Genomic DNA, 15,825 nt, shown 5'->3' on the forward strand with positions numbered 1-15,825 from the left:
ATTTATTTCCCACTGGTTCACCAACTTATGTGAGTGGAAATGTAATGGGCGGTGTTCGAAGTGGGTACCAGTCGAAAGTGTGTCATTCATTCATTGCAGAAATCTCTCTCAAGCCGGGCGTTTCCGCATTGTGAGGAAGTCTAAACATGGTAAGAGAATTGTGCGAAATTTCTAATTTTACTAGGAGGAAAATCCAGGGAGGGGGTATTGGAGGGTTAAATGACATTTGGGAAGACATCCCCATTACATAAGGTCGCGTTGCTTGGTTGTGTAACGTGAGGTTTTTCAGTTAACATGGGTGGTTCCATTTTCAGAAGACTGTGCAGGAGAACAACTTCCTACACAGTCGAGTCGAAGTTACATGATTGATTGATAACACAAATGTATGGGCCGGACTGCTGTACGTGCCACTGAATTAATAGAAAATGGCTTTGTTCTACTTTTCCAGGGATTGCGAATAGATGAGGAGAGAAATGTTGGGATTGGTTCGGGTCTACATGGTCATGATGGTCTAGCATGTCTAGTGCCCAATTCGGAAAGAATTCCATATAGCCTAAATTGTATACGAACGCCACTTGACACCCTGTGTACAAATCCTATGAGACTGTTCTGAAAAATTCTAAGCATTTTCCAACTAAATGCTTCAATATTTTCCCTACTAAATTTCACTTTTTAGGACATGTTATCCCTCTCTGATGGTTGATGAGTCATTGCAGGGAAAAACTAGTGGCATACATATGTGGAATTCTTTCCCCCAATTCATTGCGTTGGGGCAATTTCCAGTACAAAACTACATAGGTTATGCACTCCGTACCGAATCATAATGACTGCTTTGCTAGACCTAGCCCCATAAATGTGGCCAATTTACTGGACTACCTCCGTAAATACAGGCCACACTTGGACCCCATTCAAAATAGCTTAACTTAATTTTGTTCACATTCAGACTTTGCTTTTAGTTTATTTATGCTTTGGAAGCACACTCCCCGGAGTGCCCACTCACCTTCAGTTACTAGCATTGAAAAACAAATATCTTAGAGGTCTACCTTTCGTGTAATTTTCACACAGCTTTGGAGGCTTGTCTGTACACATTTGAGTGTAACTCAATCGGAAAGATTCCCATATCTGGCCATCACTAATTCCTCCCTTCAGTGACCTATCAGCCACCAGAAAAAGATAAGGCCAAAAAAAATGAATGCCATGTAATCGGAAGCAGGACTATTTTTTTTTTTTTTTGGCCTAATATGTCATAAAAAGTCAAAATTAGCAGGGAAAATATCCAAGTATTTACTGAGAAAACACTGAGAAATTTTCAGACCAGTCTCATACGGTTTGTCGCAGGGTGACAAGTGATGGCCAGATATGGGAATCTTTCCCTAAATCCCAACGGCAACATGGCAATGGTCACACGTAATGCGTGCTGGATCGTTAGCTGTCAGTCACGCGCGCGGCGCGTGGCCGGTGTCGTATTAAAATCAAATGCCATGAAAATTACACTCCTTTTCCCTTTTATTGGTTGTACCTTCTCACTTGACCGGTTAGGCGTGCGCAACACTTCACCCACAGACATATTTACTTTTTTCTAAACCAAGCATCTTTGTACTTTTGGACACAAAGAATAGGTAAACAAAATTTCAGCTTCCTCCATCAGGTAAAAATATGAAAAAAATTTGTTGTAATTTGTTTCGCTATGGCAGCTGAAGTTCATACCCTGGATTGTCAGTCGTAATGCAATGAAGACGTCGTCCAGCGCAGCCTGGGCCCGCTAGGGTGGTTTATAACAACACATATTGAAGAGACAGGGTACCATGCATAAGGCCAAAAAAAAAAGTCTCCAGTTTCTGGTATGCGCGCGTGTCGCCGTAACCATGCACGTTGGCAAAATTAAAAAGTTTTTTTTTCAATTTAAGATGATGTCTCAAAAACGCCAAACTCACTGGTCTGACTGGAATCCTGCTGCTGCACAATTTTAACGTGTTTCTAGATGGGGTTACTATCGAGTATAAGCTTTATGTGGCCTCTCTGGGCTCCCATACATTATTGCACTAATTTTGTCGGGCGCCATTAGCAGTCATCAGCCGACATTTGACGGGGAAAAAAGTAAAAAAAAAAAAAAAACCTGCATCGCCGCACCACTTTTGGGGAAAGCTTCATACCAGAAACCGGAGACTTTTTTTTTTGGCCTAAGCTAAAATATGGCCACTGAACATGAACACAAAATAGTTTGGAAATGTTTTCCCGTGGAAGTACCAAAAAGCTAACAATTTCCATGCTACATCACTCTTTGTTAAGCTGTCGATTAAAACTTTTATTAAGCAAGGCAAGACTCCAGATAAATATGGCTCAAATACTGGACTTCCTCTGTATTGCGAGCCACACAGCGGTGATAGCAATGTATGAGGAAAAGTAGTGTTCAAGGAAATCGAAATCAGGACTGTTTTTTTTTCCACTTGATATGCACAATGGAAGACACGTACGCAGTTAATAGCCAAGAAAAATTGTCATTTTCGGACGAAAGTTGCAGAGAATTGGTCAATTATTATTCAGTCGGGGTTTGGAAAGTTGGTAGCCCATGAGCTTGCACCATTTCTCTTGTTTCACAAATTTGTGAAATTCTTTAAATTAATTTTTGTATGGTTGGTTCAGTTTTTAGCAATAAAACTGAAACCAGTGATGATATTTAGACCAACTCTGAAAACCCCAAATTGGTGTATTATGTACTTTGTACCCCATTCTGCTTGAAATTCACACAAATTGGCCTACATTTGTATCTGTAATCATCCACAAATCCCCTAACAATGCCCTTCCAAGGCATTTAATGCCTGGAAATTACTCTTGCTTGATTGCTTCCTTTGTAGCATACATGTACATTTAGCACGCAATCAGATCATAATCATAATCTTTCACAAATATTATGAGAAGGGTTCTGCTGGATAAACATAGTTTGTGGTGCATTTAATTTCTTACACATGTACATGTACATTAATTAACAACAAAAATTACCTCCAAAATTGTTTTCATAACCTACATACATGCTGTACACATTGCCACAAATGTTTATACAAGTCTGTCCATCGTACGGACATGTACTTCCTGTTAGTGTAGAAAAGGATGTGCTATTGTAGTGCTATGTAAAAATACTAATGAATAGAATTGTTGTACAATAGCAAGGATCTATAGTAAGTACATGCATCATTGTGTCTGTAGGTAATCCATTCAGTATTGCATTCATTGCTTGATCTCATTAAAACCCTAACCCCCTTGAGTGATTAAGTGCATGTAGGAACCTAGTCCAAAAATTTTGGACTCTCAATACTGTGTATGAGAGTCCCAAAACTTAAGGTATTGATAACATGCAAAAACAAGAAAATAGACTAGCAGTGGCACCTAAAACAACCAGTCCAACGCAGCTTCAGTACTGCATCAATCAACCATGCCAACAGAATTTAAGAAACGTGGCATGACGCGGGAACTAGTCTCAATTTACTACACATTTCTCCATAGTCAAGCCACCAGACTATTGAGACTGAATGAAGAGGTTAGTCTTTTCAAACAGTTGGACCATGGTTGGACATGTACCAGTCTAGTATTTAGCCCCATTTTGAAATCACTTGACTTCCCTCTCATGTGCAAAATATTGAAGAAAAGTCTCCTTTAAAAATTGAATTTGGTCTGCAAACTTGGTTGGTGAAATACTGAGGACATTTTCTTTGCTCCAGTGGAATTCTTGGAGAAATTTGCTGGCTAAACTGTGAGTAAAGTGGGCCTGATTTAGTTTTGCACGTTTCAGAGCACTCCAGAGCCCTGTCTGGTAGGAACCTTCCCCAAACTGTTGGACTCTGATTATGGCGGTATGCCTTAACCCCATGTAAGGCATAATCAGTTCACCAGTGCAGTACTCACTCTGACAGATTCCAACAAACCCTTGTGTTAGAGTTTGACTGGAGATGATTGTTAAGGTTAAAGTGATTTATTCAACATCGGAAGTAAAAAAAGGACATTAATCAAGCCATAATAGAAATCATCATTCCCATGGTTTATTTAATTTTGAAATAAAAAGATATTTTTTTGTGACTGAACTTAATAGTCAGAATATCTAAACATTTGAATTACATGTAGTATAAGTAGTTGGTTAGGGAGACCACTACAGAGGCACAATAAAAGAAAACCACATTAAAAAAAAAAAAAACTACTCTTTTAATAGAAAAGTTATAACAATGTATTCCAATTCCTAGAGGTACATGTTGCCAGTCATCTAGTTTCCTTTTGATATGTAATTCATTGTTTACCATTCCTTCCTGTTTTTTGGGCCCGAGACCAGGCCCCTGACCAGGCCCCGTCCCCTTCCTCAGTATTTAGGCAAAATGTATTCATTTTCAGTAAATTATTTTCTTTAGTGAAATGGAGAAAGAGGTCATCGTGTTTAGGTGTAAATGTAATAAGGAAATAAATGTGTGTTCGGGAGGTATTATAACACTCTGTTTACGACCAGTGTGAGTCTGGATGGGTAATTATCGCCCATCCAGACTCCCACCGGTCTTAAACAGAGTGTTTAATACCGACCAAACACATATTTATTCCCATTCATGAATACCTTTTCGGCCAAAATAAAAATCTTTTCAGTCCTAAAATCAAAACATGTCAAAAACTAGACGTTGCCAACCATTTTGTTTAACAATTTTACTTCATGCTTTATGAAACACCCTTCTGACTATAATATGGAATGCCCCTCCACAACTCATTACCTTATAAGGACATTTGCGTGCGCGTCGTACGCGATGTCGTGCAAAACGCAGCTAGGCTGGTGTAGTGTGAATTTCGGACCATGAAATACTGATTCACTGGTATTACATTGCGCATGCATACGTGAGGAATGTGAACGTTCAACCAATGAAACGTTAAAAGGCACCGGATTTCATGGGAGTCCAAATTTCATGTGGCACTGGAAAAGTGTTTAAGACCAGCTAGCCATGTCTTTATCATCCGTTTAAGACCGGCCACGTGACGGGCTCTCGACCAATAGGAATGGCTAAACTGTCTGAGGTATTTATAAATACCTGTTAATGGCACCTTTGGGAGACATTCTGTCGTCATTAATTTATACCTTAGGGACACACCGGACATTAAGGAGACCTTTCAATGCCTCCCTTACATGTATGTCACAGCTGCTTTTTAGAGGCAAAATGTTATCGTTGCAAATAAGCTAGATCGATGGCTCGTGGTCCAAAACATAAATAGACTGAAATTTGTGGGGGTCGGATAAGGTAAAATTGGGGTTACGTGACATTAAAACATTTTGTGCACAAGTCTATGGGAATGTCTCCCAAATGACCCATTTCCCGTCATTGTAATATGTACTGCAATATTTTCAAATAAACAGAAGCTTTGCATTGAAATTCAAAGTAGAAATAGTAGGGAATAGGATTATGTGACACCAAAGAAGTCATGGGCCAGATCAGAGTATTTAAATCAGATCAGAGTTTCTGAACAAACTATTTAAAAATCTATTCTTGTTTTTGTTTTTCTTTGCTCCAGGCTGCGACATTGAGGCCCTACCTACAGGCAGTAAGGGCAACCTTACAAGCATCCATGTGCCTTGAAAACTTCTCCTCACAGGTCGTAGAAAGACACAACAAACCGGAGGTGGAAGTCAGGTGAGTGCAGTGGGAGCACCCAGGAGTCTCCAAAGGGAGGCGGCTTGGGTGGTGCAGTCCAAGATGCAAAATTAGACCAAAGGCCCGAAGCAGAGAATCAAATTTGCAAAACAGAGTGATTCTGAAGACATTATTCAGGGAACTTAACCCTTAACCCCTAAGTGTCTTTTAACTGGACCAAGTCCACCAAAATCCATCATCGCTGACCCATAATACTTTAGTACTTAATCCGCTGAAATTGACCACAAGACCACCACTGCTATAGGTGGGTTTAGATGGACTTGGTGCAGATAGCTTGCCTACCCAAATCCCAAAATGGGGATGTATTTTGATGGAGTTGGACAAGTTAGGGTTAAGGAAATTTGGATCTTTTTCCATCACGTAAAACTATTAAAATTGGAAGGGGGAGGAGTCACTCTTCCCCCCCCCCCCCCCCCCCCCCCCCCACTGTCTGCCCCTGGAGTCTGTAAGGAACATACATGTATGATATTATGCAGAAAAACTAAAAGATAAAACAATTGAGATGTACATCTGATATTCCGTGCTCTATTGATGAAAAAAAGTTTATGAAGACATTTTGAGCCGAAAACTATACACGTATACAAGTATTTGACCTTCCAAAATAGTGTTGTCGTGTGCTGTCGCTATATGCCCCACTGAATTCAGTAGCATCTAGTGATAGCGAAGTCTGAAACATGCTGAATCCAACAGAATCCATCAACTACATGTGGAATAAAAGGGGTTATGTTCAAAGGTTAACCCTCCTAGTCTTCTGTACTTCACTACCCTTCAAGTTTTGCAAAACCACACTTGCCCACAGAGTTAGCACCCACACTTCAAATTCCTTTGGAGTATGGATGACACTTCAAATCTCTGCACAACTCTTTTGTATGGTCAAGCTCAGTGCAAGCAGGCAGACTTGGTCGTACATTGTACTTCACTGCTCTTGTACAGTGCTGTTTTTGTGTGCAGTGACTCTCTGTGTGACACAGTTACTTTAACACTTCATATTCCTTCACCTGAGACTGACCTGCAGGATTTTGAAGGGTGTTACATATTGCTCTGAATGTTGACTTCCTGCTAGGAGAGTGAAGGTAGTGTACCTTTAACTCTCTGATTGACGCTATTTGATCATTTCTACAGGAGCGGGAAGGAGCTTCTCCTCATACCGGTAGTGGTCAGCCGAAACGAGAAAGAGAGAGTTCTTATAGAGGGATCCATCAACTCAATCAGAATAAGCATTGGCATCAAACAAGTAAGTCAAAGCAAAGGCCTTTCTAAACTATTGCCCTATTTGAAAACAACTTAATTTAAAGGCATATAGGATCATTTGCATTTATCCCAAAAGTAACCTACCAAATTATTATGGAAAAGCATACTTGGGTTAAAGATTGTACTGGTACTAAACACGCCGTGAACTTATTCCATCTGGCTTGCTGTCATTTAGAAGAAATCAAGACGTGTAGGTGGTATCCAGTGATCGGTCAATTGACTGATTTTTGGAAACAAAGAGTGCTGCCAACAAAGTTGGGTTTTTGTGACCAAAATGTTTTTCACTGTTTTCTTGAAAAGTGTAATATCCACTGAGCTGAAACTTCAACAGGAGTAGGTTTTGTATATTCTTCTTTGGATTTTGAGCTGTGTTATTAGAAATGAACAAAATGCATGAACAGCAATAGATTTTACATTGACCAGAATACTTAAATCATGGATTTTCTCTCTTTCTCTTTTTTAAGGCTGATGAAATTGAGAAGATCCTATGTCACAAGTTCATGCGCTTCATGATGCTGAGGGCAGAGAACTTCTTCATCCTCAGACGAAAGCCGGTCGAGGTATGCACACAAATTTCATCCGAATTTTGTTTGGTAAAAAATTTGATTTGATTTGTATAGTTTTGGACTTGATTTTTATAGCCTTTTCTTAGTGACACGTTTTACATCACAAATGCATTAGATGTGTATTTTTGTTGCTTTTTTGGGCCCATAAGTTTACAGCAAATGTATGATTTTTTTTCACCAGACAGAATTCTTTAAAAAAAATACTCACAGAGTGTTATAAACTCAATATAAAGAAATCTGAAAACTTGATTTGTCTAACCCAACTGTCATTTTCTTTTTTATTCAAATTTGCAATTTTAGCTGCAAGATAAGAGAAATCACAGCTGGGAATTCCAGCCTCAAGTGTAATGTCTGTGTCGGAGCCAGTTAATCATGATATCTAATTAATGATTCAGAGAAATGATCCAAAAAATCCAGGTCGGTAATCTCACTGACCATTACTAGATGATGGATGTATAAGATTTGAAAAAAAATATATTGTCAAGTTTATTCACTGAGCTCTTAAAAGTTAAAAGCCCCAAACTTGTGAGGAAAACCTGAATTCTGTAACATTTCTGGATACTTCTCATTCTGATCTCGGTCTCATGCTTGGTTTATCTTTTTCCCCCTGCAGGGCTACGACATCAGCTTCCTCATCACCAACTTCCACACAGAGCAGATGTACAAGGACAAGCTAGTAGACTTTGTCATCCAGTTTATGGAGGAAATCGACAAGGAGATTAGCGAGATGAAACTTAGCGTCAACGCCAGGGCCCGTATCGTCGCTCAGGAGTTCCTGAAAAATGTAAGCTTGCGTCAAAAGTTCTTTTTTCCTAACTTGTGTGCAAATATCTTGCCTGTCAAGTCCTTGTATTTAAAGATTATAGTCCATCATTTGTAATTTGTGCGTTTTGAATTGTTTTGAATTGCAGCTATACGCGATGTTGCGCACTGATCCGACGAATTATAGCAACCGCGCGCGCCTGTGCGTTGTGCCAATGCTTGCGCGTGCTGCGCCGAATAACAAAACTAACTACTAATTTAAATTTTCCTACAGTGCTTCTTAAGATGCACCGTTGGAAAGGCCTTCTTTCGTTGATTACTTCAAAATGATAGCTTGCCAGAAAGAATAATTTCACAGGGAGTTTAGTCCATTTACTATCTTTCAACCAAGTCTGTTTTTCAACAATAATACGCCAGTTACTTTTTCGGATGGCTGCAAATGATGGACTATAGCTTTAATACTACCCTCCAACATACCTTGTCCAGAAAACCCCCAATTTGGGCTGAATTTCATGGCAGTGCTTACCATAAGGAAAGAATGAGGGGGGAAAGCAGTATTCTGCAACCACTTTGGTAGTTGTGCGCAAAGTCTGTTTAGTCTATGCAGTATCCCCTTACACAGCAATGGTCTATGATATACAAGCAGATTCGTAATTAAATGCAAAACAAGACTGTGTCTTGATCTCGCGATTCTGACTATTCAGTGGGCGCCTTTTATATCGGGTCTCCGGTTACCATTATTGTATTACAAAATCATGGTGTCCAAATTGACCAATCAACAGCTTAGTCCACATTTCTGATCGAAATTGTGTCACAGTTCTAAAGTCGACTCCGATTGGTTGACATGCTTGGTCGCATAAAATTTGCATTGCTCAGATATATCAGTTGTTCGACTGTGGCTCTGCACACTTGAAAGTCTGTGGGAAGTCTCAAAAAATTTCCTGAAAGTAAAAAGTCATGAAAGTAATAACTTCTTACAAAAATTGGAAATGTTTCTCTGGCTCAATATTTTTTCCAACTTGCAATGACCGACCATCAAAGAGTTGCATTCGACCCCAAAAATATTTGCTAGAAGTAAAAGAAAATTCTGCCTGAATGGTATCTGTGTTTTAGTGGTTCACAAGATATTTTGGCTTGTGCACATAATGTGAATTCGGCAACTGAGGATTCTGTGTTGACAGGGCTGGCACAGAATTCCTGTGCTATCCTGGGCCCAATTTCTTGGCTCTGTTTACCATTAGCGAAAAATCCCTGCTTACTGTAGCAGAAAATGTTGTGCTTACAGTAAGCGCATTTCACAGATAAGCGAGGAATTTTGGCTTCTTCACATGCGTACACCCCGTAACTAAGGATTCTGTGCTTACAGCGTTGAGCACAGAGTTTTTCTGCTAGCTTGGTCGACGTGGCTGATCATAAGCGCGGAATTCTGTGGTAAGCAAAGCTAAGAAATTGGGCCGGGTAAGCTCAGAATACTTAATTCCTAAACTTGTTATTAAATGCAGAGATACAATCCCTCAGCTGCAGTTGCCTGACTCCAGGTGGTTTTTTGGTCAAATTGTAAATAACATGTTGGCACCAAACATGTGCGTACATGTATACCTCAAATTTCAGGCCAAAAGGTCAGGAGTCTACTTAAATCCCTTTAAATGGAAATTCATGTGCTGAAATATGACATTGGCTTGTTTTTCTCTTTTGTTCTTTCTCTCCAGTTTTAAATAATGTAGATGCAGCTCGATGCAAACTAATAAAGGGGTGGGCTAAGGATGCGATCACCATCAAGAGTTTGTAGCATCCACACATCTTATCAGAGGAGAAATACGGCTTTCTAGAAGGTATAGCTTCACCGGCCCTAATTCCTCCCATATCCTTCAAAATCCGCCGGGAAGTATCAACCCTCTTACTAAGGCTCCTCACGGGAAGTCAATATTCAGAGAAATATGTAAAACCCTTCAAAACCCTGCAGGTCAGTTTCAGGTGAAGGGATATGAAGTGTTAAATTAACTGTGTTACACAGAGAGTCACTGCACCAAAAACACCCACATTAGTGTGGAGAGCAGTGAAGCGTGACTGAATCTGCCTGCTTGGCCTGAGCTAAATCTCAAAAAAGAATAAGCCATTTGCGAGTTAAATTTGAATAAAATCTGGAACGCTGACTTAATCCAATGCTTTGCACATTTTAACTTTGCATTCTCCCGACCAAAGAGACTGTTGCTATATCATGTAATTCAGGGCAAGCCTTATGCTAGCAACCCCCAGCTCCGGCATGGTCTGGTGTCTTTGTGCCATTCTCACCCATTGTGAGCGATGTATTGGTGCTGAGCGTCTCTTATGTAACTATGCAAGAGCTTTCCCCCGAATCATGTGATATACATGTAGCAACAATGTCTTTGGTCTGGAGAATTCAAAGTTAAAATGTGCCAAGCATTCTGAGCAAGTCAGGGTATAGGTCACTTGCAAACGGCTTATTGTGTGCTGGAATTTTGAAGTGTTATCCGTACCCAACAGAAGATTACCTCAACGTATTTTGAAGCGTGGGTGCTAACTCTGTGGTCAAAGGTGGTTTTGCAAAACTTGAAGGGATGTGAATTGTAGAAGGGTTAAGATGATGTTGCAGGATGTGGAAGATAGAGCTCAGGCACTGTTGTTTCCTTGGGGCTTCCTGCTCCTTGGAAGTTAAAGCATAACAAACGTGCTAACTATTTCCTGCACAACGGAGGATTTTGGAGGATTGAGGAAAGTTAGTAGTGAAAAAATGCCTTGGGAGTCGGGGTCATAGGTCATTTTGTACAAAACATGTCCGTCGGTAACTCCCAACTTCTGTCAACTGTAGCATAGGAGTGTCGGGGTTAACACGTGGCCCACACATTTATTTTTTGAAAATTTGTAAACAAAATATGCCGTTCAATCACTTATACAATAGCAGCACTGCAATTGGGAAATAGACAAAAAGATAGAACTATTTGGAATGTAAATGAATTAAAGTTGGATCTGTATTAAACTAGATTCCACATTTCTAATTTTTTTTTTTAATTAATGGATGATGATTGAGCTTTAAATTAAGAGTTGCTAAAACGTATAGAGGACAGTATGTACATGTATTATGGATTGAAAGTCTAAAATCAGTGGCTGTGCAAGATGCACATATATCGATTTGTATGATTGGGCCTTTCTTATTTTAATTAAACTTGTCAATTTCACAAACAGTTGTGTTTTGGATGAAACAATTATATATTGTTCAACCCATTACAGGTATACTGGGTGTTTCAAAATAAAACCTTGCATCCCCGAAAAAAAAGAAGACAATTGTGAACTTGGAACACTGTCATAAAGGTTGCGTGGTCTTTCTCTATCAACACCAGGGTGACCAGATGAAAATTGCAAATTTCTGCTAGATGCATTTCCAAATTCTGCTAGATTCAACTAAAAATCTGCCAACTCACCTATAATTACACAAAATACATTAAAAACAAAAATATTCACACGCAGGTGTTATAAAAGAAAATGCCTAGTTATGGCAAAATGTGTTCTGTTTAGAACATCATGATATACGTACATGTCTGTGAACAAAAAGCTTATCAAATCTTGATACAGCTTGCGCCATACTTATGTAGGTGTGAACATCATATGCGCCATTATGTGGCCTAGCCCAGCTGTTCAAGGGTTTGCTTGAGATAATTGAAGCTTGTTCAGAACAAAACTGCTATATTTTTCTGTTAGGAACACAATTTTTCATAAGTCTGCTAGAAATCTGCTAGATTTTCTGCTATTTTCAATATTTTTTCCAAAAAAATCTGCCAGATCTAGCAGAAAATCTGCTAAAATCGTCATCCTGATTAACCCATTTTTGGCATTCATGGATGAATGAGCTGTACACAGTGTGTTTAGAGCACATCTCACCACAAGTTAGTGCAACAATTGGCAAAGGTTTCTCAGCTTTTGCTGTGAAATCAACAGTGTAGTACTCGAGTCCATCACAAGTCCAGTCAAAAGTAAATCACAAGTCCAGTCAAAAGTAAATCACAAGTCCAGTCAAAAGTAAATCGTAAATCCAGTCACAAGTAAACCACAAGTCCAGTCACAAGTAAATCACAAGTCCAGTCACAAGTAAATCACAAGTCCAGTCACAAGTAAATCACAAGTCCAGTCACAAGTACATCGCAAGTCCAGTCACAAGTAAATCGCAAGTCCAATCACAAGTAAATCGCAAGTCCAGTCACAAGTAAATCGCAAGTCCAGTCACAAGTACATCGCAAGTCCAGTCACAAGTAAATCGCAAGTCCAGTCACAAGTAAATCGCAAGTCCAGTCACAAGTAAATCGCAATTCCAGTCACAAGTAAATCGCAAGTCCAGTCACAAGTAAATCGCAAGTCCAGTCACAAGTAAATCGCAAGTCCAGTCACAAGTAAATCGCAATTCCAGTCACAAGTCCAGTCACAAGTAACAGTTGCGGAACAGTAACAAAGGAATGCCTTTTGTGGCTTGACTTGGGATTTGAGGACTTGTAATTGGATTTGTGAGGACTTACAGGGGCTTGTGATAGACTCGACTAAAACACTGGTGCTGATGCTCAGAATTTTGAAAAATAGAATTAGCTGTTGCAAACTGCTTACCAACCAAAAGGACCTATGGTATAAATGCAAAAAAATAGTTAGTGGTCTGACGTTTCAACCCTAGCAGAGTCTTTCTCGAAGGCTAAAAAGACTCTGAGAAAGACTCTGCTAGGGTCGAAACGTCAGGCCACTAACTATTTTTTTGCTCAGAATTTTAAAATACAAATCCCCTAATTTGTGGGACTCCCATAATTTGCCTTTGCTTCACCCTGTATACTGAGATATTACTGGTACATTTGTAGAATTTCCCACATTATGCATGAAATATGTAATATAAGGGGTCAGAGTTTATTTAAAGGACACCAAGTTTATGCCATATTACCATATCTAACTTGTTAAATTATAAGTTATTGGCCCTTAGCCTCCAGCTTTGGTGAAATGAAAGTCTCCATTTCCAATCAATTGTAACTTTTTTGGATAAATACAGCGGTGATTATAACAGAACTTTTCCAGAAAAATACTTGTCCAAGTCCAACAGCACAGAATAACCCTTGATTTTTGCCCAGTTTGTTCAGCATGTTGTACTAAAAGTAAAATACAGTTTTTACATGTCTATTAGATATGTAATTGCTTTTTTGTTTTTGGTGTGTTTTTTTTCCAAGTTGAAAGCATATACTTTCAGTCATTTATTGTGTTTTATTCTTTATTAGTATCATGAGGACATTTGGGTCTTTGATTCAATTTTCCCTCATGTGAAAATTGATTCTAATTCCAAACATTGAAACAAATAATTTATAAATGGATTGTGAAGTAGTTGTTTTGAGACTCAAAATAGAACTTAATGTCGTACAAGATATTTTTTATTTTATTTATAAACACAGAGGACCAGACTCACTTAAACTTTCGAATATCCCAGCTGTCTTGATCATTTAGAATGCAGACCAAGATACGAACTAAACTATTCGTCTGGATTAACCAGTTCGCGCCAGGATTATTTTGACATTAATCGGACCCAGGCGAAGGATTGTTTTCACGAACCTCGTTGCCAGACGGGTTCAGGCCGTCATCTGCGGGTTGCACACCCTGATATTTCCGGCCTCGCTCGCTGCGAGCGGGGTGCAGACAGATATTTCCGGCCTTGCTCGTTGCGTGTTTATCCATCATCCGTTCCAAATACCGCAAAACCTTTGCGTGTACGCGTCATCCGACATGAACTGGTTAACGACTCTTTCTGTCGCAAGACACCGCTGTAGTTTTTGTCTAGTTGGCTATTTTTGAGCCGATGTTTATAGCCCAGTTCCAAGTGTAGGATTTAATACGAGTGTGGCCAATGAGCCCTTATTATGGGATACTGTAAAAACACATTCCAATGTGGAATCTTTCTGTTGTGTTAATCTCACAATTAAATATTTTTTGAACATGTCTAATCATCTACTATGAATAAAATTGCAAGCTTTTTTGAGATATATTTTCATGTTGTTTCTTTGATAATTTCATTTATACGATGCCTATTATATATCCCCTTCACCTGATTGTTGGGTCATTGATCACGCCTTGACCAATGAATTATTTGTCTCGGCGCACGGCGCAGTCGCAATTCAAAAATAAAAGTTCCATTGCTAGTCACACTACTGGTTGCACTATAACACAGCTCTGATGCCGTACATTCAAAGTACCAGTTTACAAATTACTAATCAGATGACAAGGATTTATTCAGGCGTTGTAAAAAAAATAGTAATGAATCTTTCACATTCGTGCAGTGGAAAGAATAATTGCATGAGGTGTCAGATGGCATGTCTCATTCCACTGGGCGTCACCTCATGAAGTTATTCTTAACATTGCACTCATAAACATTCATTATTTGTATACTGTTATGCAAGTATGGAACACTTGTTTGGTGAATATACTCCTATTCCTTCAAGAAACATCTATGTGGCATCAGCTAATAACAGTCTTGATATCTATCGGGGGAAATGAATTACACTGACCCAGCAATGTTTTTCTTTTAACTTTTATTTAAAATTTCAAGTCACAATTTCAGTCTGAACTTGAAAAACCACCACTACTATCATTGGTGTTTTTTCCCCCAAAAGTTGAGGGGAATGATCATGGCAAAAACAAATTATGCAATACATGAATATTTAACTTCCGTCTTGTCAAAATTTCATAAAAATTTTCAAAGTATTATTTGAAAACACACTACAGTCCTGAAATCCTTATTTTTCAACATTTTATATGCAAAAGCCATTTTCCAAAATATAAACTTTTTTTGGCAAATACAAACACCGTATGTCTTTATGAGCAACTAAAATATACAAACATTTATGTACATATATTGTAGATCTCCATTCGTCTTTGGCTTGAATACATGAGCAATTACACTTGTCAAAACACAATCGGCTTATAAATAATTTTAAGTGAAAAAAAAGCAGTTCATTCTAAAACAAAATTTCATGTACTTTTTTAATGTCTGTCAAGAAATATGGTGCATAGAACAGGTACTGATCATAATTTGGTCGACATTACGATACGTGTGTGTACATGTACAGTATATATCTTTACCTTTTGATCGACTTTAAAATGATCTTGCCAATTGGATGGAGTTGTGATGAAAATTCAAAATTTTTCTTTCTTGAATGTCATCGTATTGGTCGCGACACAGACACTCTTAAACACACATATTGAAATTTGTATCCTTGTGGAGTCATTTCTTTGTTCTCGTGTACTAAAGTTTTAGAGTTTGAAAGTGTAGTTTCCAATTGCTCCTATTTTAACCAGAATTAATTTCCTGGGCTGAAATTCGGACTTAATATCCCTTACATAAAATACTTCAATTTGCGATGATCAACACACCTCGGAAATTCCTAGTTTTTGAGTAACATCCATATATCTATTTCATGATAACGTATACAATCTTTTGTTCCCTATTATTCACATGTCTCCACAGGGTACCGTGTACCAAATCAAACACTCTTAAACACTCAAACTTGATTGAAAAATGAGAGACAGTGCGAAGGCTGGTA

General features: G+C 38.7%; 1 protein-coding gene across 1 annotated transcript; it reads left to right on the forward strand.

The window, feature by feature from the left end:
- On the forward strand, positions 1-10,244 carry LOC119738485 (actin-related protein 2/3 complex subunit 4). Its single transcript, XM_038213389.1, has 6 exons — positions 1-149; positions 5,533-5,651; positions 6,795-6,906; positions 7,388-7,483; positions 8,103-8,273; positions 9,961-10,244. The coding sequence occupies exons 1-6, from the start codon at positions 147-149 to the stop codon at positions 9,964-9,966; spliced, it is 507 nt and encodes a 168-aa protein (XP_038069317.1). The 5' UTR covers positions 1-146; the 3' UTR covers positions 9,967-10,244.
- Positions 10,245-15,825: the final 5,581 nt, after the last annotated feature.

This window comes from Patiria miniata, unplaced genomic scaffold (assembly GCF_015706575.1).
Source record: "Patiria miniata isolate m_02_andy unplaced genomic scaffold, ASM1570657v1 HiC_scaffold_3, whole genome shotgun sequence".
Classification (NCBI taxonomy): Eukaryota; Metazoa; Echinodermata; class Asteroidea; order Valvatida; family Asterinidae; genus Patiria; species Patiria miniata.